The sequence below is a fragment of the Chionomys nivalis genome, chromosome 19 (genome assembly GCF_950005125.1).
Source record: "Chionomys nivalis chromosome 19, mChiNiv1.1, whole genome shotgun sequence".
Taxonomy (NCBI): domain Eukaryota; kingdom Metazoa; phylum Chordata; class Mammalia; order Rodentia; family Cricetidae; genus Chionomys; species Chionomys nivalis.
The window spans coordinates 40,783,917-40,807,753 of NC_080104.1; the positions used below are offsets into that span (position 1 = coordinate 40,783,917).

At 44.8% G+C, this 23,837-nt stretch overlaps 2 protein-coding genes across 6 annotated transcripts in view; one reads left to right on the top strand and one right to left on the bottom strand.

Annotated features, from left to right (window-relative positions):
* Window positions 1-444: 444 nt before the first annotated feature.
* Anapc16 (anaphase promoting complex subunit 16) lies at window positions 445-14,798 on the bottom strand. Its single transcript, XM_057751808.1, has 4 exons — window positions 14,674-14,798; window positions 8,676-8,842; window positions 3,701-3,775; window positions 445-1,626 (listed from the first exon to the last, which is right to left on the bottom strand). The coding sequence occupies exons 2-4, from the start codon at window positions 8,815-8,817 to the stop codon at window positions 1,511-1,513; spliced, it is 333 nt and encodes a 110-aa protein (XP_057607791.1). The 5' UTR covers window positions 8,818-8,842; window positions 14,674-14,798; the 3' UTR covers window positions 445-1,510.
* Window positions 14,517-23,837, top strand: part of Ascc1 (activating signal cointegrator 1 complex subunit 1) — an 87,993-nt gene continuing 78,672 nt past the window's right edge. Inside the window, exons 1-6 of one of the 5 annotated variants that reach the window (XM_057751802.1) lie at window positions 14,517-14,609; window positions 16,453-16,594; window positions 18,719-18,818; window positions 20,060-20,083; window positions 22,051-22,148; window positions 23,629-23,807. In XM_057751802.1, the coding sequence (XP_057607785.1) occupies window positions 16,486-16,594; window positions 18,719-18,818; window positions 20,060-20,083; window positions 22,051-22,148; window positions 23,629-23,807 (510 nt within the window). In that variant the 5' untranslated portion in view covers window positions 14,517-14,609; window positions 16,453-16,485. Of the gene's footprint in view, window positions 14,610-14,887; window positions 14,953-15,006; window positions 15,133-16,452; window positions 16,595-18,718; window positions 18,819-20,059; window positions 20,084-22,050; window positions 22,149-23,628; window positions 23,808-23,837 lie in introns of those variants that run through there. The other 4 variants (XM_057751805.1, XM_057751803.1, XM_057751804.1 and 1 more) reach the window with 4 other exon arrangements.

A 23,837-nucleotide genomic window follows, 5' to 3' on the forward strand; every position in this document is an offset into this window, starting at 1 on the left:
CCGCTACCAAGGTCAACTCCTCCTCCCTGTCAAGGAGTGTGTATTAAATATTTTGAACTCCTGAGATTAAGGCCAATTGCTACTAGGATTAAATTTATTTATAATTTAGCAACTCTAAGCAGATCAGGTGCAAATTATTAATTGATGAGCAGAAAGGTAAATGCTGGCTAGGGCAAATCTGTGTGTAAAATAGTAATCCGCCTAATTGTCAAGTGTGGGGTACCATGAATAGGCACAAAAGCAACCTCTTTATCTTCCAGGTTTTTCCTCTACTATCGTGTAAAAACCTAGTGAAGAGATGAGGGTAATCCTAACATTTAGTAGGCTAAGGCAGGGGGACTGTTATGAGTCTGAGGCCAGCCTCGTTAGAGAGCAAGACAAGGATCCAAACAAACGGAAGAATCAATCATACCTACTGAGGCAGCAGGAAGTGTGGACACTGTATCAGCAAAGCAAATCTACTGTTTATTTAAGAGAAATGACTTTAGACTCTAACAAGAAAGTAATCTGACCTCTTTCTCTGTCCCAAATCCCTCGGACTTTGAAAGGGCAAGTGTGTCAATCTGGAACTCTTACAGATTCATTGGCTTCAGAATATCCCCAATGAGTTGGACTAAAGATTTCTGGATCTAAAAGGAATTAGGTCACTTTATTTTTTCAAGTGCTGCAAAATTCAAAAAACAATTTTAGGGTGCAGGGACGGGGTGGGGTAGCACCATTTAGCATATCATAAGAGGCGAGAAATATAATCTGTAACATTTAAATGTCTAAGAACAGAGGGAGAAAGAACACCTTAAAATCCCCCATCTGGATAGACCCTGAGCTGAAATCATACTCATCTGTGATAAGAAATGTTTGGGCCATGACCATGAGACTACGGATCCTGACCTTGGGTTTGACTGGTGAAAGCTTCCAGGTGCTCTATGAATGACAGCACACGTGCCATCAGTTGGCGAACTCTGGCATGTGTCTGGCTTGAGAGACTCGTATAACTATCTCTGAAATCCCAACCCTCCTGTTTCCCTAAGAGGACTGCCTTAATCTGATCCACAATACTTTATTTTTTATTTTTATTTTATTTTCGAGACAGGGTTTCTCTGTAGCTTTTGGAGCCTGTCCTGGAATTAGCTCTTGTAGACCAGGCTGGCCTCGAACTCACAGAGATCCGCCTGCCTCTGCCTCCCAAGTGCTGGGATTAAAGGCGTGCGCCACCACTGCCCGGCTACCTTTTTTATTTTTGAGACAGGGTCTCTCTATGTAGCCCTGGCTGTCCTGGAACTTTATGTAGATCAGGCTAGCCTCAAACTCACAGAGATCCTCCTGCACTTGCCTCCCAATACTTTTAGAAGCAAACATGTGAAAGACTTCTCAGTAACATCTCACATGAGCATTTGTGGCCTAATAATAGAAACAGAGGAACCAAGTTAGGATGTGAATTCAGACATGCAGCTCATAGTACAGCTGTGAATCTCTGGGTGGCTGTGCCCTAGGAACGACCATGTAGGCGACATCAACCCGAAGAGGGCGTGAACCCCAGCAGCTGCTCGATGGGTTTAAACCGCCACTCATCAGCCTCCAGCTCTTCCACCAAGCCAGCCAGTTTTTCCATCCGAGCAACTTGCTGATCTGTAAAGAGTCAGAAGGGGCAGAAAACAACAGGGAATTCCCCATGAGATTGTCACCACTCACAAACGTGATCCCTGGTCTAGAACTTGTGGCTGGGCTTTCCCACTTGACATTTGGTAATGGGGCCTGACTTTATGTAGGTCTGAAGACCAGGAACACTTCCAGCTATTCTCCATTCATCTGCACTGCTTCTCCCCTTTGCTTCCAATGGTGGAGACTGAACCTAGGGTCAAGTGCTACCACTGAGTTGCATCAGCTTCCGTGAGTACTGCCCTTGATGTGTGTACATACACGTGTGTGCATGTGTCAGGCACCTCGTGGTCAGAGGTTGGTACTGGGTGTCTTCCTGAATCCACTCATTCTCATTATTTTTTATTATTTATGTGTATATGTGTATGTGTCTACGAAGTCAGGAGAAGGTGTCATATCCCTTGGAACTAGTTACAGATGCTTGCCAGGCACCACGTGGGTCCTGGGAATGAAACCCAGGTCCTCTGGAAGAACAGCCAGTGCTCTTAATTGCTGAGGCATCTCTCCAGCCCCTTATCTGAATGTTTTTCTATTTTCTCCTGCTGTGTTAATCCATCAAGGTCCCCCATCCCTTTATCTCCCTTCAGGCTCAACCCTTTCCTTGACAAATCTGTTCTTTCTCTGAGTCTGGAAAGCTTTTTATATTAAAATAATTTTAAATGCAATTATTAAGAAATACGGGTGTGACGCTCCTGGGTATACTCTCCTTTTCCTAAGGGTCTCTCTTTCTAGAAATCTCTATGCTAAAATCTGTATCTTAATGTTTCCTGTCCATTTCCCCCAAAAGGAAGCAGGGTTCTATTTCTGTATGGAAGTAGCTCCCTGTAGCAAGACTCTCAAATTCCTTAATAAACTCTCCCTGTCTTCATTTAAAAAAGTAAAGAAAACACACATGCAAGAGAAAGACAGACAGACATAAACACATACAGAGACAGGGGTGAGGGGAGACAGAGCAACAGATACAGTAAAGGGAGATACACACAGATGGGGGAGGGCAGGAAAGAGAGAAGATTAAAAGTAGCAAGAAGCAAGGAGTGGTGGTTCAAGCACTTGGGAAGCGGAGGTAGGAGAATTGCTCAGAGTTCTAGGCCAGCCTGGGCTACATAGTGAGTTCTAGAGTGAGGAAATAAGAGTAATAAAAATAATAAAGGAAAAAAATACAGCTGGGTGGTGGTGGCACATGCCTTTAATCCCAGCACTTGGGAGGCAGAGGCAGGCAAGATCTGAGTTCAAGGTCAGCCTGGTCTACAGAATGAGTTCCAGGACAGTCAGGAATACACACAGAACCCTGTCTCAGAAAAAAAAAAAAATCAAAACTAACATCAACAAAAAACTAACAGCAGCAAACAAAACAAAACCCCACTTTTAGAGGCCGGTTGAGCCCCAGTGGTGGAGCACATGGCCAGCAAGTGTCACGCTCCTCGTGTGAGCCCTAGCACTGGAAAAGGACACTGCCCGTCATCACTCTCTCAGTATACGCTAGATTCTAAAAAATGGAGGTAGACTTGTCGGCTATGTCTGTAACCCCAGCACTCAGGAGACACCTAAAAACAAAAACACAGTGTAAACAGGTCCCTGCTCTCCAAGCCACAGGGATTCATCCAGAAGCTCCCCTGGGTTTCTGCTAGGAGGAGCAGGCAGGAGGGGACATGGTTCCTGATCCATGATGGAGACTTGGTGAAGTGTATGTGTCACCGAGCGCTCAGAGCGTGGACAGGGCAGGTGCTGCACGGACACCAGGGCAGCAAGCAGTAAGGGGTCTCGCAAAGGGTAGGTAAAGGAACAGAGGAGCAGGAAGCAGCGACTCCTGAAAGAACTGAACCAGGACTTCAAACCTCCATGGGGGTTTTTAATCTGGACAAGATCTTAAGAGTGTTCAATTCAGAAAGTCATTTAAACAGTTTGTGGCTTCTGTCACAGCACAGTGACCTTTCAGAACGTGTGCCCCTTGCTTCCCATGAACATGCATTTGTAGGAAGGAAGGCAGCTCATGCACTTCCCATGAACATGCATTTGTAGGAAGGACGGCAGCTCATGCACTTACCATGTTTCACCTGTTTAAGCGTGGATGCCACCTGATAGCTAAACACCGACTCACAGAGGAACCTCTCAGAGCCATCTACAAGAGAAAGGGCACAGGCGTTAGCTTTAATAAATTCCGGAAAAGCAAGCGAGCCTGCCCATTCTCCCGCTTCTACAGCTGAGGTCTAAGGCGCCTCTGGTGTGAGCAGAGGGGTCCTTTAGAACGCTGCTCCGAAAAGGCTGCTCTTCTATGGCTAGGATATTAAAATAGTCCTACTTGTTTGAGAGTTCAAAAATAGTGTTACAAAAACAAAAACAAGAAACTTTAGCCTGATGTCCCGGTCACCATTGCCCCCTTCCTGAACTGAACAGCAGGCAAACGAGGCAGCTGACACACCCAGCTATGTGGTACTTGTGTGACTTAGGACAAAACGCCAATCACTTTTATTCTAAAAAAACAGAGCCAAGGGGAAAACAGCTGTCGGCTTTTAATATATCAAATTGTATCACCATGACCATCACAAAACCCTGCTGGGAAACTTCATCCTATAAACACAAATTGTAGCCCTGACTTTTCAACTGAACCAAGCATGTAATTTGAATGACGATAAGGGAATGGTGCAAGCCCAGACCTTAGCACTGAGCTGATGCCAAGACCTGCCAACAAGAAGGTGGCTAGCTCAGTCGTCGTGATACTCAGAGGGTGATTGAGAAACCTGACACTCGTCAGTGCAAAGGCTGATCCAGCAAAACACATCCCCAAAGACAATTCACGTAGGAAAATTCCATGTTTTAAAGGACAGCAAAACCCCCGGGGCAGGTGGTTCATTAGCAAAGTTCTCAAACAAACGGAAAGAGAGGACACAGCTGTCTCTCTCAAGGTAGCAGTTCACACTAGCACTGCTAGCCGTCAGCACTCATCAGCCGTGGATTGGTGTGTCACGGGGATTTAGCGACAGGGAACTACCAACACATTCTGGCCTCCCGCTGAGTTTCACACAAACCTTTCTTTCCAAGTCCTGGTAGTCAAAGGGAAAAGCACAGCTACTGACTATCTGAATGGTGTGAACACACAACCAAAAAAGGCTTCCTGCTATGTCTATTAACTTCAAATCAACGGAAGAGGAGAGAGATCGAAATCACTCTTAGGTTGAGCAGTCTGTAAAGTTCACGTTTCTTTCCCATTCCTGGCTTCTCATCCTTCTTTCTCGTGGTGCTGGGGTCAAGCCTAGAGCACTGCCTTCATGCCAGGTGTACTAGCTGCTGCTCAGCTGCACCCCTTGCTTCTGACTGGTGTAAAGATCCAGACAAGCTGATGACATCATGATGTGTATGTAAGAGCAGAGAGCAGTAGATAACTCCAGTTCCACCCAGGGAAGGGAGCTGCGTGAAGTTGGCATCAACGAAGCAGTTTATGATGTTCTTTTTTTTTTTAGATTTATTATGTATACAACATTTTGCCCCCATGTATGCCTGCACGCCAGAAGAGGGCGCCAAATCTCATTACAGATGATTGTGAGTCACCATATGGTTGCTGGGAATTGAACTCAGGACCTTTGGAAGAGCAGCCAGTGCTCTTAACCGCTGAGCCATCTCTCCAGCCCAGTTTATGATGTTCTTGCAGGTAAACAACACACACACACTGGCATCCTTCTTAAGAGCTCAAGTACAACTCAGGGTTTACTTTGCAAAGAGCAAAGCATAGAGAAGCAGAGCTGGCCTCCCAGGTGGTTTGATCCTGAACTGTGGGAAGTGGGCTGTAAGGATCAAGTGGCCCGTGGGAAAGCTCCTGGAAGTGCTGCCTCCCACTAGGATAAAATGCATAAATTATCACACTGGCCCATCTTTCTTGGTGATGAGGTCCAAGGCAAAAATATAGAAGCACATTTTCCAAAAAGGTGCCTGGGTACCCACATACTTCAGGCCTGAGAGAGATGCATCCCGCGCACGTGTAGCTTTGTGTTAACTACAAAGTCCACTGCTTCTTAAGCCACACCCTATCTGCTGTAACATCTACCGATCTAAAGGTTGGGATTTCTCCAGCGGAGTCAGCCAGGTGACCTGCTTTCTATTTACAACTGTAATCAAAACACTGGGCAGCAGTGCATCAGGGTGAAAATGTTCAGTAACGAGCCCACATCTAACACTAATTCCATTAAATTCAAGGCTACGGAAATTCATTGAAGGGTATTACTTCACAGTAGGAAATGAGACAATCCCGGGTGATTTATAAACCAGTGGCCTGTGAGGTTCCTCAAATATAGGCACTTCTGGGCTGGAAGGCAGCCTCTCATTTGCTCACTAATAACTGGGTGAGAACAATCTCAGCGGAGGGTAGGAGACTGTTAAAGCTTGCTTCTTACTGCTGTTAGCAGACAGCAGATGCACCAAAAAGTTAATGTGAGAGGTTAACTACAGGTTGTTTGGATTTATTATCCTAGATTTAGGAGCAGGCAACATCAAGTTGAACCTGTTGGGATTCTGACACACACCCAACCATGACTCCTAAAGCTTTCGTTCCTTATTCTCAAAGCCAACCTTGCTCTGTTCCCTTTCGTTTTAGAAAGTCCCACTCATTGCCCAGGTTGGCATGGAAGTCTCTAGGTAGCACAGGCTATCACTGAACTCACAGCCATTCTCCTGTCTCAGTCTCCTGAGTGTTGGGATTACCTGAATCCATCACTATAGTTTGTTTCCACTTTCCTCTTCCATGACACTGATGTATGAAGAACGGGCCTGGCACGTAGCTCAGCTGGTAAGTAAGGTACCTTATCTAGCAGGCACTGCGCCTTGAGTTTAGTCCCCAACATGGAAGAAGCCAGACATAGTAATATAGACTTGTAATCTCAGCACTTGGGAAGTAGGGGGAGGATAAAGAGTTCAAGGAGATGCACACTCACTGTACAACAGTGTCACCTCCAAATCTGACACCATTGTCAACGCACATTTAGGAGTGCTACAGGGAAGGATATGTACAGTCATATGTAAATACCATGCCATTTCCCGGAAGAGACCCGAGTACCTGTTGACCTCAGTATCCATGGAGATGAGGCATATGTGGAACAGAGGAGTGGCAGTCATTGGAGGGGAGGTAAAGTAGAATCACACCCCAGCATATACTGTGGGGTAATGGTGGACTTTTCAATTTTTATAATTTGACATTTATTCATTCATTCATTCATTCATTCATTCATTCATTCATTGGAAGTTGTGGAATGGTCGGTAGACAACTTTTGGGAGTCAGTCCCCTCCTTCCATCATGAGACCCAGGGATTAAACCCGGGTGGTCAGGTGTGGTGGCAGGCACCTTTAACTCGGTGAAATGGTTCACCAGTCCTTTTCTCTATTCTCGATATTAAATGGTATATCAGATCCTTGGTTTGGCCCAGTCTGTCTTTAAGTGTAAGCAGTTTTTAAGGTGACCGGGATGCAGGAGGGTCACAACTGTGCACTTAAATGTAACATATCTATTCTACCACAGACCCCAATCCATTCCCCACGAGGCGATGAAACCTTGTAGGACACCAGCTAGGACTAGCTTCATGACTCCTTCTTGAAGCAGTGTTCGACACTGATTCTCTTCTGCTCTATAAAGCCCACTAAGCAACTTAAGTGCCTTCAACTTGTTATTTGTTCTGTGGGAAACTTTCTTGACACATCTCTGCTACAGATAGTTGAGATTTACTTTTCGTGCCAAACATGGAGACAAAGCCTCTACTTCCAGTCAGACCTAGCGAGTATTAACACAAATGGAGGCAACAAAAAGACAAGGGCCGAAGTGCGCATGGCTGACCACCACCTCCCAGACCACACACGGCCGGCTGCTTCACTACCAGTCGTAAGCAATCTACCCCAGAGCCTTATGGTGCTAGACTCTGCCTGTTTTTCTATCACAAATGATTCTTCTGTTTGTCCTGGCTTGCTAGACATGCAGCTGGGGCAAAGAATGCTTGCCTATCATGCATGAGGTCACTGGGTTTAATCTCCAACACTACAGGAAAAAAACCAGTTATGGTGTTTGGCATTGTTTAACCTGAAACTGTTTTAAAATATCTGATATAAATATAAATGATCACCCCCCCCCCAAAAAAACCAGGCCCAAATATAGTGGGTGCCTTTCTCAGAGACATCTTCTAATTGGTTTAAAATATATCCATGCAAACCGTGCAAGATTTAAATCAGAAAAGACCATTTTATAATTCAACACAAAAATGCTTGACTCAAGTGATTTTGAGCTCTTAATGGCTCAAAACATGTAAAAGCATTTGCCAATGTTTTTCAAGGATGGAAAGACTCCCTCGTGAGAAGGCCCTGGACCCTGGTCAAAAACCAAAGATTCCTGTCCTAGTCTAATCTAGGCTCTCTAGGGCGAACCCAGATACACGCATTTTATCATTTTGGAAAAGAAAAAGGGTCTCGTTGTACAGCCCTGGTTGGCCTGAATTCACTATGTAGACAAGACTGGCCTAGAATTCAGAGATTCACCTGCCAAGCAAGACATGCTCATTTTAAGTTAAGTGTCTCTTGTGAGTTTGATGCTCCTTCAATGAATTACCAGTCAAGCTTAACATGAACCTGATGGATTCCAGTCGCCAGCACTGTTTCATGACCACTGCCTGTGACCTATTTCTAGCCAGGCAGTCTGCAAGTGTGTGATAAGATGGTGGTTGCAAATCTGTCTCCAGTGCTATAAAAACCATGCAGTCACACAGTGATGTCCTGCCGTGGGCTGGCCACAAGAGTCACCTTCACAGAGGTATATGCGTTGCCTTTCATTTCCTTTCGGGCCTGTCTGGCGGGGGTTAATCTATCTGTAGATACTCACTAAAAAGAAAATACATCAAACAGGTGCCACAACAAGGCAACCTGGAGCTGGACATGGAGAGGGCTCCTGGCACGAGTGCCAACCCTGGTTGAGCCCCGCATCCCCCTACTTTACACTTCACATGCACTGAAGGTCTGCAGCCGAGTACTCAGCAAACACAGCGTGAGCTCACCTTCTAACATCTCTCCAGCTCCTTTAGGGTAGGTGAATAGAGCTTTCCGCGGCGGGGCAAGGTCTGAAACGCTGAAGCCAGAACCAGTGACAGAGCTCCCACTGACCCCGCCAGCTGACGACGAGGACGAGGAGGCAGCCATTCCCTCCAGCAGAATTCTCTCTTCACTAGAGGAAAAAGAAAACAGCAACCGGAAGGTGTATAAAAGTCAGGTTGATTATATTTCATCCTAGCCCAGTACGGCCAGCTTTCCCCATCCTCTCTCCGAATATAGTTTTTTTTTTTTTTTTTAAATAATGTCACTTAGGTTTTGAAGTAAAAACATGTTTAAGAATAGCTTGTCAAGCTGGGTCTGGTGGGTGCACGCCTTTAATTCCAGCACTCAGGAGGCAGAGGCAGGTGCCTACATCAGATCTCTGTGGGTCTGAGGCCAGCCTGGTCTACAAACCAAGTTCCAGGATATCCAGAGCTGTTATACAGAGAAACCATGTCCAAAAAAAGGATTCCCCTCCCCACAAAAAAAAAAAAAAGATTAAACAAAAAGAGTCCTAGTTTTCCCATTAGCAAGTTGTACCATTTGGATTGAGTGTGGATGATTAATGAGTTATGAAGGGCGATATGTCAGTGCCAAGGCAGAAATGGACCCAAGGATAAATATTCCTGCTCCACAGGACAGTTTGTCTTGGGTACGTCCTCACTAAGCCATACCAAGAAGTTCACTTATCAAGTTTTCCAAATAAGAGTCCAAAATAACATAGTGTTCTGTTCCCAAGGAAGGGAATCGGTTAGGAAATACATATTGGCACTTTCATTGAGAAACTGTTAACCAGTTCACCTAAATGCAATGCCTAAATCTAACACTTGATGGCGACCAAAAACTGGAACAAAATAATTCAGGAACTGATCTCAGAAATCACAGCTCTTTATGAACTGAGTATCTGTGGGCTTAGTCCTGTGCCATCATATCTGAAAATCCAGATTCCAGTGCTGACTTCCTACAAAACTTCAGAACAAGAACATGATCTCAGACGCATATGAAGTCATTACACACACACATTTTTGTTGTTGTTTTGGGTGACAGGGTTCTTTGTGTAGTCTTGGCTGTACTGAACTAGCTCTGTAGACCAGAATGGCCTAACTCAGAGATCCACCTTCCTCTGCCTCCCAAGTGTTTGGGATTAAAGGTGTGTGCTATTGTGGCCTGGCTACTATAAATTTTAAAATGGTTACTACCATTTTGTTTATGCCATCTAGAACTTTCTGTTACCATGGAAATGTTTTGATAGTCTAGTTCTGTCCAATAAGGCGGTCTTCAGGCTCATGTGGCTATCACTGTAACTGAAGAGCTATATGTCCACTTTTAAATGCTAAATACAATTTCAGTGAAACCACGTGGCTCGTGGTCTCTCAGCGGAAAATGGATTCTAGTACTTCAGTGAACAAATGACTTTACATGGCAGCAGTGATCTGCACCAGTATGGAAAGTTCCAGTTTGTCAGGAGGCTGAGGCAGGGGACTACATAGCCAGGAGTCTGTTTCAATAACAACAGACAATGGCTTATTTTCACGTCACATAGGTTTTAACTATTTATTTATAAAGAAGGTCTGAACTATGTAGTCTGGTCTGCCCTGAATGAAACTCAAGGCAACGTCACTTCATCAGTGTCCCAAGCGCTGGGATCACAGCCATGCGCTACCTTGTCTGGCTTAAAAATGAGCTTTAAAATCAATTTTCCGGGGTTGGGGATGTTTTTCAGTTAGTAGCGTGCTTGCCTAGTATGCAGGAAGCCCTGGGCTCAGTTCCTAGCACCATATAAACAAGGCATGGAGGCAAAGAAGTAAAATTCTAGCACCGGGAGGCAGAGGTACAGAAGTTCATGTTCACCTTTGGTTCCAGGTCAGTCTGGGATATATTGGATCCCTCAAAAAAAAAAAAAAAAAAAAAACCAAACTAAAAACTGAAACAATAACTAAACCAAACAAAAACCCAACAAATAAGCGAAAAACAAAGCAAACAAAGGCCCCCATGAAACAGCTCCCCTCTGTTACGGTCACAGAAAATTTTGCTGAGTGGCTTTCACTCAAGCTTCCCCCTAGTTCTGGCATACCTGGGGAACAGAGCTCAGTGGTGGGGCACAGGCTTCCATCATTTGAGGCTCTAGTTTCAACTGAGAATGCTTACAATGTCAAAACTCATTTTTTAAAAACAAAATAAAACAGAAAAATACTAGAGAATGCTACGTTCCTGTAAATCCTTTCTGTCCAGAGCATCAGGCTTCCTTCTGAGGAAAACTGTAAAGACGTCTGAGATGGTGCTGCTGTCTCCCAACTACGTGGCAGTGACATGTGGCTGTCAGAGAAGCAGAGCTTGCTTTCTAGTTCCACCATATGGTCACCCATAGGTTGCACTAATGAACACTGACATGGAATAACGAAATAGACTATTATAAAGGCAAACTCATTAATAGCTTTCTAACTTTTTAAAGAAAGTTTTGTTTTTAAATAGGCTCTCACTATGTAGCCCTGGCTGTCCTGTCCTAGAACTTGCTATGTAGTCTAGGTTGCCTCAAACTCACAGAACCCTGCCTGCTTCTCAGTGCTGGTATCAAAGGCATGGCCACCATGCCCAGCTCAGTGATGACACTTTTAATTTTGCTCTTGGGTTACTTTCTGAACTGTACTCATAGGCATCAGGGCAAGCAATCTTTCGTGTGGGATTTCTAACTGCTCCTTTGCACCATACTGGCTCAAAACATAGCCTGGTAAAATTTTAAGTGTTCCTTAAAAGAGACTTAAGTATTGATGTACCGGGTTCAAATCTCTAACTGGATTCCTGGTGGGATCAAATAAAGCATGTAGACCATTCGGCCTCTTCCCCAGAGAGCAGCTCTGGATTTACTTCTCCCCCCAGTTCAGAGCAGAACCCCTTGAGAACTGTTTATTTTTCTCAATTAAGATTTTAAACTCTGATCTCTTCAACTTCCACCCTGATAATGTTCCATTTAGTTGTGAATGCTTTGTGTCTTGTATTTTGAGATCAGCTGCCTGACAGAGCACCCAAGCAGTGGCCAGCTAACTTCAAAGGCTAGCCACAGTGACTCTGTAACTGGAGGTCATCAAAGGAACTTCCTTTTGTCCTATTTTCTTCCCAATTCTCCAAACTACTATTGCTCCATATAAAAAACAGTCGGGGTGAAAAAAGAGCTCGAAATCAGTGCAAGGTTAACTTTAAATAAGCTGTCTTCTGCTGAGACGCAGAGACACACAAGTAAGATCCCTGGTTCTAAAGATATGCTTAAGGTTTTTTGTTTGTTTCTTCTCTTGCTGGTGCTGGAGGAGGAGCCAGGTCCTGTGAATGTTCCACATGTTCCACCCTGAGCTACATCTCCAGTCTCTAGTTCTGAATGCCATCAGAAGTTAAACTAACAACAAACCCTAGACTCTAAATGCTGAGCATAGCGATGAACTAAGTGATTAGTGTCATTCTAAGTAGCCACTCATTTAAGTATGTTCATAGCATGCTCACACAGCTCACGGGAACCACTGACTTCCTAAAGGTCACCTAATGTCTGAAGCAATGGCTTGCTGATACGCTGTTGTGCACGAGGGCAAGCGAGCACAGCGACTGAGGGCTGACTGTGGGGGCGGAAGAGTTGGCTCAGAGGTGAAGAGTGCTTGCTGCTCTTGCAGGGGACTGGAGTTTGGTGGCTCACATTCACCTGCAACCCCAGCCCTGGTCAATCTGCTGTCTTCTAGCCTCCTTGGTCACACACACACACCACACACACAGATACACATGCAAATAAAAGTAAATAAATCATTAAACAATAATAAACTATTAAAAAACTGGCTGCCACTGGGTATGGTGGCTCATGCCTTTAATCCCAGCACTACGGGAGGCAGAGGCAGGCAGATCACTGTGAGATAGAGGACAGCCTGGTCTACTGAGTAAGTTCCAGGGACAGCCAAAGATACACAGAGGAAACCCTGTCTTGAAAAACCAAAACCAACCAACCAACCAAACAAACAAAAAAAACCCTGCCTGCCTAGGTTTATATCTTGCCTTTGCTATCTGCTGTGTGACTGGACAAATCAAATCAGTTGACTTTTTTCTTCCTTAGACGTCTCACCTGTAAAATGGAATCAATAGTGCCAACCTTATAGAAGTGTTACAAAGATTAGATCAATACAGGCAAAGCAACTAGAACAGCTTCAGGCTTAGGAAAAACAACATCTTAAGAAAAAACAAAAACCAGTAATAGACACTGGCACCTGCTTTTATTTATTTATTTAGACTATTGCTTTGTAGCCCAGACCCTGAAGGGTTGGCCTACTGAGTGTTGGAATTGAGGCATGCACTATCACACCCAGTTTTCCTGACGCAGAGCCCAGTGTTTCAGATTCTCTTTGACATAGCTATGCTGAGACTCCTGGAAGGGAAGGAGCTGTCTGCTTGGGAGGCTGACAGCGTTATCTGTTATGCACCTCACACATTCTACCTCTGGGCTACACCCTCAGTTGGCATGCTCACTTCTCATCTTGCTCTGCACCAGGTCTGCGAAGATGGCTTGAGGGAGAAAGTGCTTGCACTGGAGGAGCTGGGGGTTCCCAGAGCTCACTTACCAGCTTCGCAGGTGTGGGAGCTGCCTGTAACCCCAGCACTGGGGAGTTAAAGATAAACAACTCCCAATAGCAGGACGGGTAGCTAGATTAGTGGGAATGGACCCATTCTGGGTTCAGGGAAGTTATGAAAGCTATGGAAGAAGACATCAGACATAAGCTTCAAGGCTCTCCATGCATGGGCACACACACATGTAAAAATCTCGTCTGACAAACAGTTCAGTGGTAGAGCATTTGCTTAGTATGTGGAAGGCAGTGGAAAGGATCCTGTCAAGTTGGAAAGCAGGACACAAATCGCGTATGTATCCTTGAGGCATCGTATAAATGCCTTATCATAATGTTTCCTGGACGAATGAATGATTTATAAATCATAGAACAGGAGCTGGCAGCTCAGTAGAGACTACAGGGGGCGGAGATGGTCAAAGTCACGAAAGTCAGTCCGTTCCGGTTGTTTTCACTGTGTGGAGTATATAACTTTGCTTCCCAGGAGGCTGCTAGGCTCATAAGAAACACTCAGTAGAGTTTGCTGAATGCTGATAATTGAGCATCCTGGACCTTGGGGCTGCTAACAGCAGAACAGCTCATAGGAAAAGGAACATTTGCGGGACACATATGGCTCGGTTAAATACTTTGTGTAAGACAGAAATGACCTTGCACTTATAAATTAATTTATGCTTTTCTTTTCTTTAAAAATATTTTATTTATTTATTATGTATACAACATTCTGTCTGTGTGTCTGCCTGCAGGCCAAAAGAGGGCATCAGATCTCATTTTAGATGCTTGTGAGCCACCACGTGGTTGCTGGGAATTGAACTCAGGACCTTTGGAAGAGCAGGCAATGCTCTTGACCGCTGAGCCATCTCTCCAGCCCCCTATGCTTATTTTCTTAAAAGCAAACAAAACAAAACAAAGTTTTGTTAAAACTAAGTCTTAGAACAAACCAGATACTTAAGTCGATCGGATCCAGTACGATGGCTAATTATGACAACCGTTGTTGTCAGACCCACAGATCCTTCCAGTGTGTTCCACCTCAACAGACGGGTTATCACCCAAATCAAATAGAGGCAGCACCTCAGGGTGGAAAGAAGAACCGGGACGGGGAGGAGTCAGCAGCACACTATTCCTGGTTATGCTGACTCCACCCAAGGCACGCTTCCCACCCAGCAACTCGGGAGGAATCAGGGGGCTCGCGGCCGCCCCACTGCGCAGGCGCCAACCCTCCGCGCGCATGCTCAGTCGGAGGACAGTGCTTTGCACACGCCCGGCGCGGGAGAGCCTCCAGGGTCTCTTTCCACCCTCTGTTAGTCCTGGCAGGTAGGATCGTAGGGCACAACACCCCATCGAACCACCGAAGGTTCTGGAAGCCTTGGCTACTTACCAGAGTAGCTTGTGTACTTTGACTGACAGCCCCGCCCTCTGGACCAGGCAGCGCGGCTTCGTTCGCTACGACGTAGACGGTGGCGTGCGCATGCCCGCCCGTCCGCCCGCTCTGTGGGAGTCTTACGCCGGGGGAGGGGGGTCGGCGCTATCGCGCGTGCGCACCGAGGGCGTGGCCGGAGCTGAGCTGAGAGCGAGCTTTCGGGGAACACTTCCGGGTCACTCGCACTGCGTCACGTTCCCGGGGGTTCTGGTTATCTTGCTGCTGCGGTGTTTTTTGGTACCTGCCTCTGGCGTAGGGGTTCTTTGTTTTCTCTTATAGTTTAGGACTTCCACTTCTCCCATGATAGTTACACGAAGACACATATGCCTCTCCCTCTCCCAGTCTCCGTGACATAGGGCTGGCTAGTCGGTTTCCATCCTTGTGCGCAGTCTCTCTGCCCGGAGCTGCGCAGGAAAGGTAGATGAGTGTGTACCACAGCCACCTCGCTCTCAGGGCCCCAACTTTCCTGTCTAAAGGCTACTTTTGTTCCGAGGTGGGGAGGGAAGGCTAAAGGGATAGCCCACCAGGGTGTCATGTCGAGGCTGTTGATAATTGCATCCTCTCGTGAACGTTGACGTTCTGTGTTCTCAAAAGCACAACCTCTCGCCTTGGTTCTGTGCTGGCGGCTCCCGATTAGCGACTTGGCAGAGGGTTGGGCTTGCAATGTTTTCTTTGGCACTTTTAAGTACATGGGCTTGAAGACCCAGCCATCTGTGATGGGAACATGGGTTGGACTTAACCACCGCTAGTTCATAAGGGGCCTTTATTTCCCAACTATTGATTCAAGTGGTGACTAGGCGTTTCGCTTTTCTCAGGAAGTGATGCAGCACTTGGTAGGGCAGCGACCTCCAGAAACTTCCTTCTCACTGATGTGTTGGTCTGAGACTGTGTTAAATCATATTTTAGTTGTACTTTGATAGGGAAATTAGATCTGAATGTTAGGTGTGCATTTCTAGCGCCTTTAAACATACTTAAGCACTCTTCCGTGGATATTGTTTGAATGGCTCCTCATTTTGTTACTATGTTGGATAGGAAGAACAAAGCACTTTGCCTATGGTTAGGTAAATGTCAAGACTGCACTCACCTTTAGGTTAAAGTAATCAGATACCTGTGTTTTCTCAAAGTCACTGGTAGGTTGTATACTACTAATGCCTCCTATTGGAGGGCTGATTACAAATCACTGTCTAGAGTGAGTCGGGGATGTAATAAATGATAGGAAATGCAGTCCTTGCCTTATAAGAGTTTACATGCAGCGGCAGGCCAATGAAAAGCAACAATATTCTTCATAGGATGTGCTATGAATTACTGCCCAGTTATGTCCATTCAGGCATACATAATGGTCCATATAATGAAGGCTTTAAATTTAATGTTTTTTGTTTGTTTTTTGAGACAGGGTTTGTCTGTGTAGCTTTGGAGCCTGTTCTGGAACTAGGTCTTGTTAACCAGGCTGCCCTTGAACTCACAGAGATCCCCGTCTCTGCCTCCTGAGTATTGGGATTAAAGGCGTGCGCCACCACCGCCCGGCTTAATTATTTTATTCCATTTATTTATTTTGTCTGTGCCTGTGCTTCCTGGCTGCATGTTCAGAGGACAGCCTGAAGGAGTCAGGTTTTCTTCTTCTGCCATGTGGATCATCAGCCTTGGGAGCAAGTGCCATTACCTGTTCAGTCATCTTTCCCACATAAGTTTTTATTTCTAATTAAAATAAAAGGTAAAAAGATGGTTTGTCTTTTTTAGGACTTTATTAGAACATCATTTGGAGAAAGTGTCATGGATGTTCTCCGCCCACAGATTATAACACTCGATGGTCGGAATTACAGGAAGAATCCCATCCAGGAGAAGAACTATCACCATGAAGAAGATGAGGGTTTCTATCAAGGTAACCCTAGTTGCTCTTAGGTCAGATGAGAAGTAAATGTTCTTGTACTGTAGGGGCAGTTCTTTGTTTCTTGCTGTTCAGTGATCCTGACAAAGCTGCTCTCGAATGAGCCATTCTTGGTTGGATTTCATAAGTCAAGACATATTTCATCTTGTACAGAGGCTTAAATGCCATGAGGAGTAATTTTACTCATTATTATTTTTAGAGGGGTGTGTGTGTGTGTGCACGTGTACATGCGTGCACTTATGTAGATATGATCATGGGTGCCCAAAGAAGCCTGAAGAGGGTGCTGGATCTCCTGGAGCTGGAGTTACAGGTGGTTGTGAGCTGCCCAGTGTGGGGTGCTGGGAACTGAACTCAGGTCATTTGCAAGAGCATTAAGGGCTCCTAGCTGCAGAGCCCCTGTATGAAGAAATTGAAGTTAGTTATTACTACTAACTTTTAATATTCTGGGTCAAAATTAAATCTCTTTGCCTGTGAAATTGTAAAAGAATATGAATGAGTGAATGAATAAATGAATGACCGAATGAATGACTAAATGAATGAATTATTTTTGAGACAGGGTTTCTCTGTGTGTCTCTGGCTGTCCTGGAACTCTGTAAACTCAGAGCTCCACCTGCCTCTGCCTCCTGAGTGCTGAGATTAAAGGTGTGTACTACCATGGCCCATCATTTTTTGTTTTGTTTTGCTTTTTTTTTTTTTTTTTTTTTTTGAGACAGAGTCTCTTTATCCTGTAGCTCTGGCTGTCATGGAATCACTGTAGAACAGGCTGGCATTGAACTAATAGAGATCCACCTGCCTCTGCCTCCTGAGTGCTGGGATTAAAGGCGTGCACCACCATGCCTGGCTAAGAATGTAAGCAACTGAAATAAACGTGTGCAGGCTTTCGTTCAGAGTCAGATAATGTTAACTGTTGTTATTTTCTTTCTTCCTGGTAGTCATGCATTGACAGCCCCAGAGACCCAACCAACTTTATTTTACATATGGTAACCTTGTAAGTAGAAATAAATAGTTGAGGTGGGCTGTAAGTATCTTCAGGGTAATAACCATGTAGTTAGGTTTAGAGCAGGGCCTTTCAGTTCTTTGCAATTGCCCCTCTTTGGTTCCTAAGGGTTTCTACCGTACCTTAACTTTGGGAGTCACTTTCCCTGTGATCTTTCTACGGTGTGTTGTCAGCCTTGAGCCTTGGGCTCCTCTTTTTCATTACTCTTTGTGTGTGTCTCTCTCACTATCCTTACTATATAACTCAGGCTGATACTCTTCCTGCCTCAGCCTCCCAGCCTCAGCCTGGAACTCCTTCAGTCATAAGGCCTGGCGTCTCTTTTCTCTATGTTAAGGTTTTAAGGAATAAATTCTCTTAGTATCATCCTTATTTATTAATAATTCATTAAAGTAATTCAGCTGGGCGGTGGTGGTGCACGCCTTTAATCCCAGCACTTGGGAGGCAGAGGCAGGCGGATCTCTGTGAGTTCGAGGCCAGCCGGGTCTACAAAGGGAGTTCCAGGACAGGCTCCAAAGTTACAGAGAAACCCTGTCTTGAAAAACCAAAAAAAAAAAAAAAAAAAAAAAAAAATTCATTAAAGTAATTCTGTGCTCTAATACTAAAAAGTATTAGATTTTAAAAGGCTAAGTTTATATTATGTGAACTTCATCTGAATAGAATAATAGTAAAACATGTTGTTTAGGCATCTTGACTCTTTTTTTTTTTTGGTTTTTCAAGACCGGGTTTCTCTGTAGCTTTGGAGCCTGTCCTGGAACTAGCTCTTGTAGACCAGGCTGGCCTCGAACTCACAGAGATCTGCCCGCCTCTGCCTCCCGAGTGTTGGGATTAAAGGAGTGCACCACCACTGCCCAGTCGGCATCTTGACTCTCTAAGAGGAAACAGCTAAATATTGATATGTATGTAGTGCCTTCCCAAGGTTCTGAGATGAAGGATTTACGATAGCCGCCATGTTCTTTTTATTTTTATTTCTTCTATGAGCGGACAAGGGGGCACTAAAGCAGTAGTCAAGCTGCTCCTCATACCTGTTCTTGTCATCTTAAACCCCGAGAATGATTGGCAGAGGGGAAGAGGCTGCTTTCCACTGAGCGGCAGCATTCAGAGATGTTATGGTTTCTTTGCAGACTCCATGGAATATTCTGATGAGCCCTGTGATGCCTATGAGGTGGAGCAGACCCCTCAAGGATTCCGGGCCACTGTCAGTGCCCCTAGCCTGCTCTACAAGTGAGTGAATTTCCCCATCAGCTTCAGGGGACAGTACTTCCAGGGAACCCAGCAGGAAGCCAGCTCTTGAGTCTTTCACACTTACTGTGCTGCTTGATTCCTGATGATGAAAGAGTTTAGTATTTTGAGTCCTGAAATGTCAGAGGACTGATTACAGATTAATCTAATCATTCTCTGTTTATTGCCACATCCTGTTGACTTTCCCTTTTAAATGTCCGTTTATCTTCACGACTACCTCTTTTTTCCTATGGATTTCTTTTTTTAAAAGAAATATTTATCTAATATGTCTGTGTGAATGTTTACATGTATGTATGCACATTGCCTATGTGCCTGGTGCCCAAGGAGCATAAAGGAATTTGTTCAATCCTCTGGAACTGGAGTTAATAGGTGGTTGTGAGCCACATGGTGTGGATTCTCGGAACTGAACCTGGGTCCTCTGCAAGAGCTGCAAGGGCTCCTGTGGAATTCTTAAAATAACTGCAACAGTCTCTCCACACTCCAGCTCTCTGCGTAGTCCTTCACATTGAAAGTGGAATGATTTAAAACCATGTTTTTGAGATTTGTTTTTATGTGAGTTGTTGTCTTGCCTGCATGTATGTCTGTTCACCATGTGTATGCAGTGCCTGTGGAGGCCACAAGAGGTCACTGTATTCCCTGGAACTGGAGTTCTTAGCCTCCTTGTGAGGGCTAGAAATTCTAAGCCAAGTCCTCTGGAAGAGCAGTCAGTGCTTTTAACCACTGAGCTATTTCTCCAGCTCCCCACCTCCCTTTTTTTCTTTTGTGAGACATGGTCTTGCTTTATTGTTAAGGCTGTCATGGAACTCCTGCCTCAACCTTTCATTTACTGAGATGACAGATGTCCATCACCTCACCTGGCTTGGAATGATCTTTTTAAAAGGAAAATCTGATTATTTTACCACTTCTGCTTAAAATCCACCTGTGGGGGCTTGTGAGATGGCTCAGCAGGTAAGGGCACTCACCATGCAAGCCTGGCAACCTGAGTTTCATCCCTGGAACCTTTGTGGAGATGGAAGGTGGTAACCAGCCTCACAAAGTTCTCTGATCTCCATACAATGTGCTGTGGTGGGTGTCCCCACATATGTGATTATGTATACACATGACACACTAATAATACATTTAAAAAACTGTCAGATGGAATTCTGGTTCATTAAAGCAGTGGCCAAAGTCATGAATATGCCTAAGCTGATTCTGCATTTTGTTTTCTTTTCCTTTTGCTTTAGGTCTTTCTCTGCCTTGTTCTTAAGGTTAGAACACCCACCTGGTATTTTTAGTTTCTCATATGTGCTGTGGTTTTCTTCATCCTTTGAGTTCATGTGTGTGCTATGCCTTTTGCCTCTGTCTTTTCTCTTTCTTACCTGGTTATATTCTCCTTCCTAGAGAAGCTTGCTTTGATCCCAGCCATCCCTGCCAATCACTGATTATCCTACTGTGTGTTTTTATAATGCCTCTGTGTGTGGTTTGTGGTGTTTATCATAGTCTGTGTTTGTATGGTACGCTTCTAGAAGGCAGGGATTTGTCTGTTCCATTAATCTCCAGTGCCTGCCAAGACTGGCGTGCTTTTTCGAGGATCACTGTTGTGAATTGCTTATGAACTCTGCGGTGACTTCCGCATGTGCTTGTGTGCATGCCCTCTCATGGTCTCCCCCACATTAACCACTAATAGAATGTTGTCAGAAGCTCACTGCCTCAGAAGATCAAGTGGTCTAAAAAGCCCATGAGTCCTTGCTGGTTTTTTGTTATACTGGATGAGTTAGGTCCACTCAGGGAGGAGAGCTACAAATATGAACTCAAGTGCGTTTGAAGGCTAATAGTTTCATCCTTGAGAACATTCTGAAATACTTACTGTGGATAAAATTCTCTGAATGTAGCCAATGGGAAGCCAAAGCTAACCCTGACAGCTTACTTACTCTGTTCCTAGGCTCTGATGACATTTTCTCCTAGGAGATATGATTTCAGAATGACATGACTTAGCTTCCTGAAAAACAAAATGAGTGTAGCGTGTTAGTGTACATAGGTCTACTGCTGATGTATGTAAAAATTCCTTAATGTCTAATTCTGATGATGGACTTTTGAATTCTGTAGACTCCTAAGTTCTTGTGTTCCTGATTAACATATGGGTACTAGATTAGATGTTGGTCCTAATTAGTAGATACCATTGGCTGAGAACTCTCCCCCTGAACCCCTACCCTTTTCTTTCTTTCCTTTCTTCTTCCCCTGACCTGAAACTTGCAGTCTGCCTGCTTCAGTTTCCCAACTGCTGAGATTACAGGTGTGCACCACATACCTGCTGGGAGATTAGTTGGTAGTAGATGGCTGAAGCTGGGAGGGAATGGTAGGGCTGTGATGAGTTAGTCTCATTTGCAGGGGAGTGTTGAAAGTTGTCTCTACTCTGGTTGCTGTGAGTCATCAGATTGTCAGTATCTCAGAACCTGGCCATTCACAAACACATACATTGTATAATATGTATAGTGATAATATAATATTATAATATGTATTTGTGGTGAAATCTCTTAAACAATGTGTGTGCTGTGCTTAATTTAGGGTTGCATGTTTACTTCTTGTTTTTCTTCTTTTCTTCCTATCTCCACCCCCCCCCCCCGTGAGTGTGTGTGTGTGTGTGTGTGTGTGTTTGTGTATCGCAAGCTAGTCTGGAACTAGTGATCTTCCTTCCTCAGCCTCCTGAATGCTGATTGCAGATCTCACCAAGCATGGCTCTTCTGTGTTCTACAGACTATCTGAATGGTATTCCTGATCTCTTTTCCAAGCCCTTTACCCTTTGTGGTGTTTTGAATGAGAATAGTCCCCATAGACTCCTGTATTTGAATGTCTGGCTCTCAGTCAGCGGACTGTTTAGGAAGGATTAGGAGGTGTGCTCTTGTTGAGGAGGTGTGTCACTGGGTGTAGGCTTTGGGATTTCAAAATCCACATCAGGCCCAGTCTCACTTATACTCTGCCTTGTATTTGTAGACAAGTTGTGAGCTCTTAGCCACTGCTGTCAGACAGTGCCCTGCCTGCCTGCTGCCGTGGGTCTTCTGTTTACACACTGAGTCAGTGATCCCCTTTGCCTGTGAGTGAAGAGAGCTTGCTCTGTGAAGCCTGGTGACTTACACTTTTCTCTACTAATACTGCACTTTTATTAAAGTGTCTTTCTCTTAGGGAGTGTCTCTGGCTGTATGCAACTTAAACATGTATTTTTTTTTTCATATTATAGGCACATAGTTGGAAAGAGAGGGGATACCAAGAAGAAAATAGAAATGGAGACGAAAACATCTATTAACATTCCTAAACCCGGACAAGAAGGAGAAATTGGTGAGACTTAGACATCATTTATGTTTGCACTTAGTTTGTTTTTTTGTTTGCTTGTTTGTTTTTTGTTTTGTTTTTGCTTTTTTGAGACAGGGTCTCTATATAGCTTTGGAGCCTGTCCTGGAGCTCACTCTGTAGATCAGGCTGGTCTCAAACTCGCAAAGATCTGCCTGTCTCTGCCTCATGAGTGCTGGGATTAAAGGCATGCACTTCCACCACATGGCACGCTTAGTTCTTTTTATTTATTTATTTTTTACAGATGTGCAGAAACACACCCAGCCTTCACATTTTTTAAATTATATTTATTTAGTGTGTGGGTACATAGTGCCATGACACATGTATGGAGGTCAGAGGACAATCTACAGGAGTTGGTTCTCTCCTTCCAGTAGGTGGGTTCTGGGGATTGAACTTAGGTTGTCAGGCTTGACAACAGTAAGTGCCTTTATCCATTGAACCATCTCACTGATCACTCCCCAACCCCCTCTCTTTTTATCTTTTTTTTTTTTTTTCTTTTTTTGGTTTTTCGAGACAAGGTTTCTCTGTGGTTTTGGAGCCTGTCCTGGAACTAGCTCTTTTTTTTTTTTTTTGGTTTTTCGAGACAGGGTTTCTCTGTGGTTTTGGAGCCTGTCCTGGAACTAGCTCTGTAGACCAGGCTGGTCTCGAACTCACAGAGATCCACCTGCCTCTGCCTCCCAAGTGCTGGGATTAAAGGCGTGCGCCACCACCGCCCGGCTGGAACTAGCTCTTGTAGACCAGGCTGGTCTCGAACTCACAGAGATCCTCCTGCCTCTGCCTCCCAAGTGCTGGGATTAAAGGCGTGCGCCACCACCGCCCGGCCCCCCTCTCTTTTTAGTCAGGGTACCCAGACTGGCCTTAAATTCATTACGTAGGTGAGGCTGGCCTTGAACTCCTGGTCCTTCTGTCACTATCTCCCAAATGCTTGGGTTGCACTCCTGGCTCAGATACTTGAGCAAGGGAGAGGGGGCAGGGTGAGCTTGTTCATGTGTGTGCGTGTTGTTCACACGTTCCTTTAGGTATGCATGCATCTCTGCATGTGGAAACCAGAGGTTGTTATTAAGTGTCTCTCTTCTTCAATTGATTTCCATCTTAATTATTTATCTGTGTGTTTATTTTAGAGATAGGGTCTCTCACTGATCCTGGAACTTGCTGATTTGGCTAAACCCTGGCCAACGAGCCCCAGGGTCTGTCTGTTTCCAACCCCTAAACACTGGAGTTACAGATGTGCTCTCCACACCTGGGAGCTAAACTCAGGTCTTAGTGTTTGTGCTCTAAGCCCTTTTCTGACCTTCCCACCTTCCCACCCCCAGGTACTTTATTTTCAGATTTATTCTGTTGACATCGAATTCACTAGCAGTTTTCTTCGCCTTGGTGATCCCTAGAGATGATACTATCAGATGGCGTCTGCCTGTCAAGCACTTGTGGGTTCTTGAGCCTCTTAATGTTTTCTTTCCTTTGCTTGCAGTGATTACTGGTCAGCATCGAAATGGCGTGATTTCAGCCCGAACTCGGATTGACGTTCTTCTGGACACGTTTAGAAGGAAGCAGCCCTTCACTCACTTCCTGTCCTTCTTCCTCAATGAAGCTGAAGTGCAGGAAAGATTTCTGAAGTTCCAGGAGGAAGTGCTGGAGAAGTGCTCCATGGTAAGTAGAAAACAAAATCAAATTTTCTTA

What these genes read in the sequence shown, in the direction of transcription:
- Anapc16 (XM_057751808.1), bottom strand. Translation starts at nt 8,817, where the DNA reads ATGGCTGCCTCCTCGTCCTCGTCGTCAGCTGGCGGGGTCAGTGGGAGC. An exon ending in AGCTGGAGAGATGTTAGAAG is followed by an intron (nt 3,776 to 8,675) that starts GTGAGCTCACGC and finishes TTTCTCTTGTAG; the next exon opens with ATGGCTCTGAGAGGTTCCTC. An exon ending in GCTTAAACAGGTGAAACATG is followed by an intron (nt 1,627 to 3,700) that starts GTAAGTGCATGA and finishes GACTCTTTACAG; the next exon opens with ATCAGCAAGTTGCTCGGATG.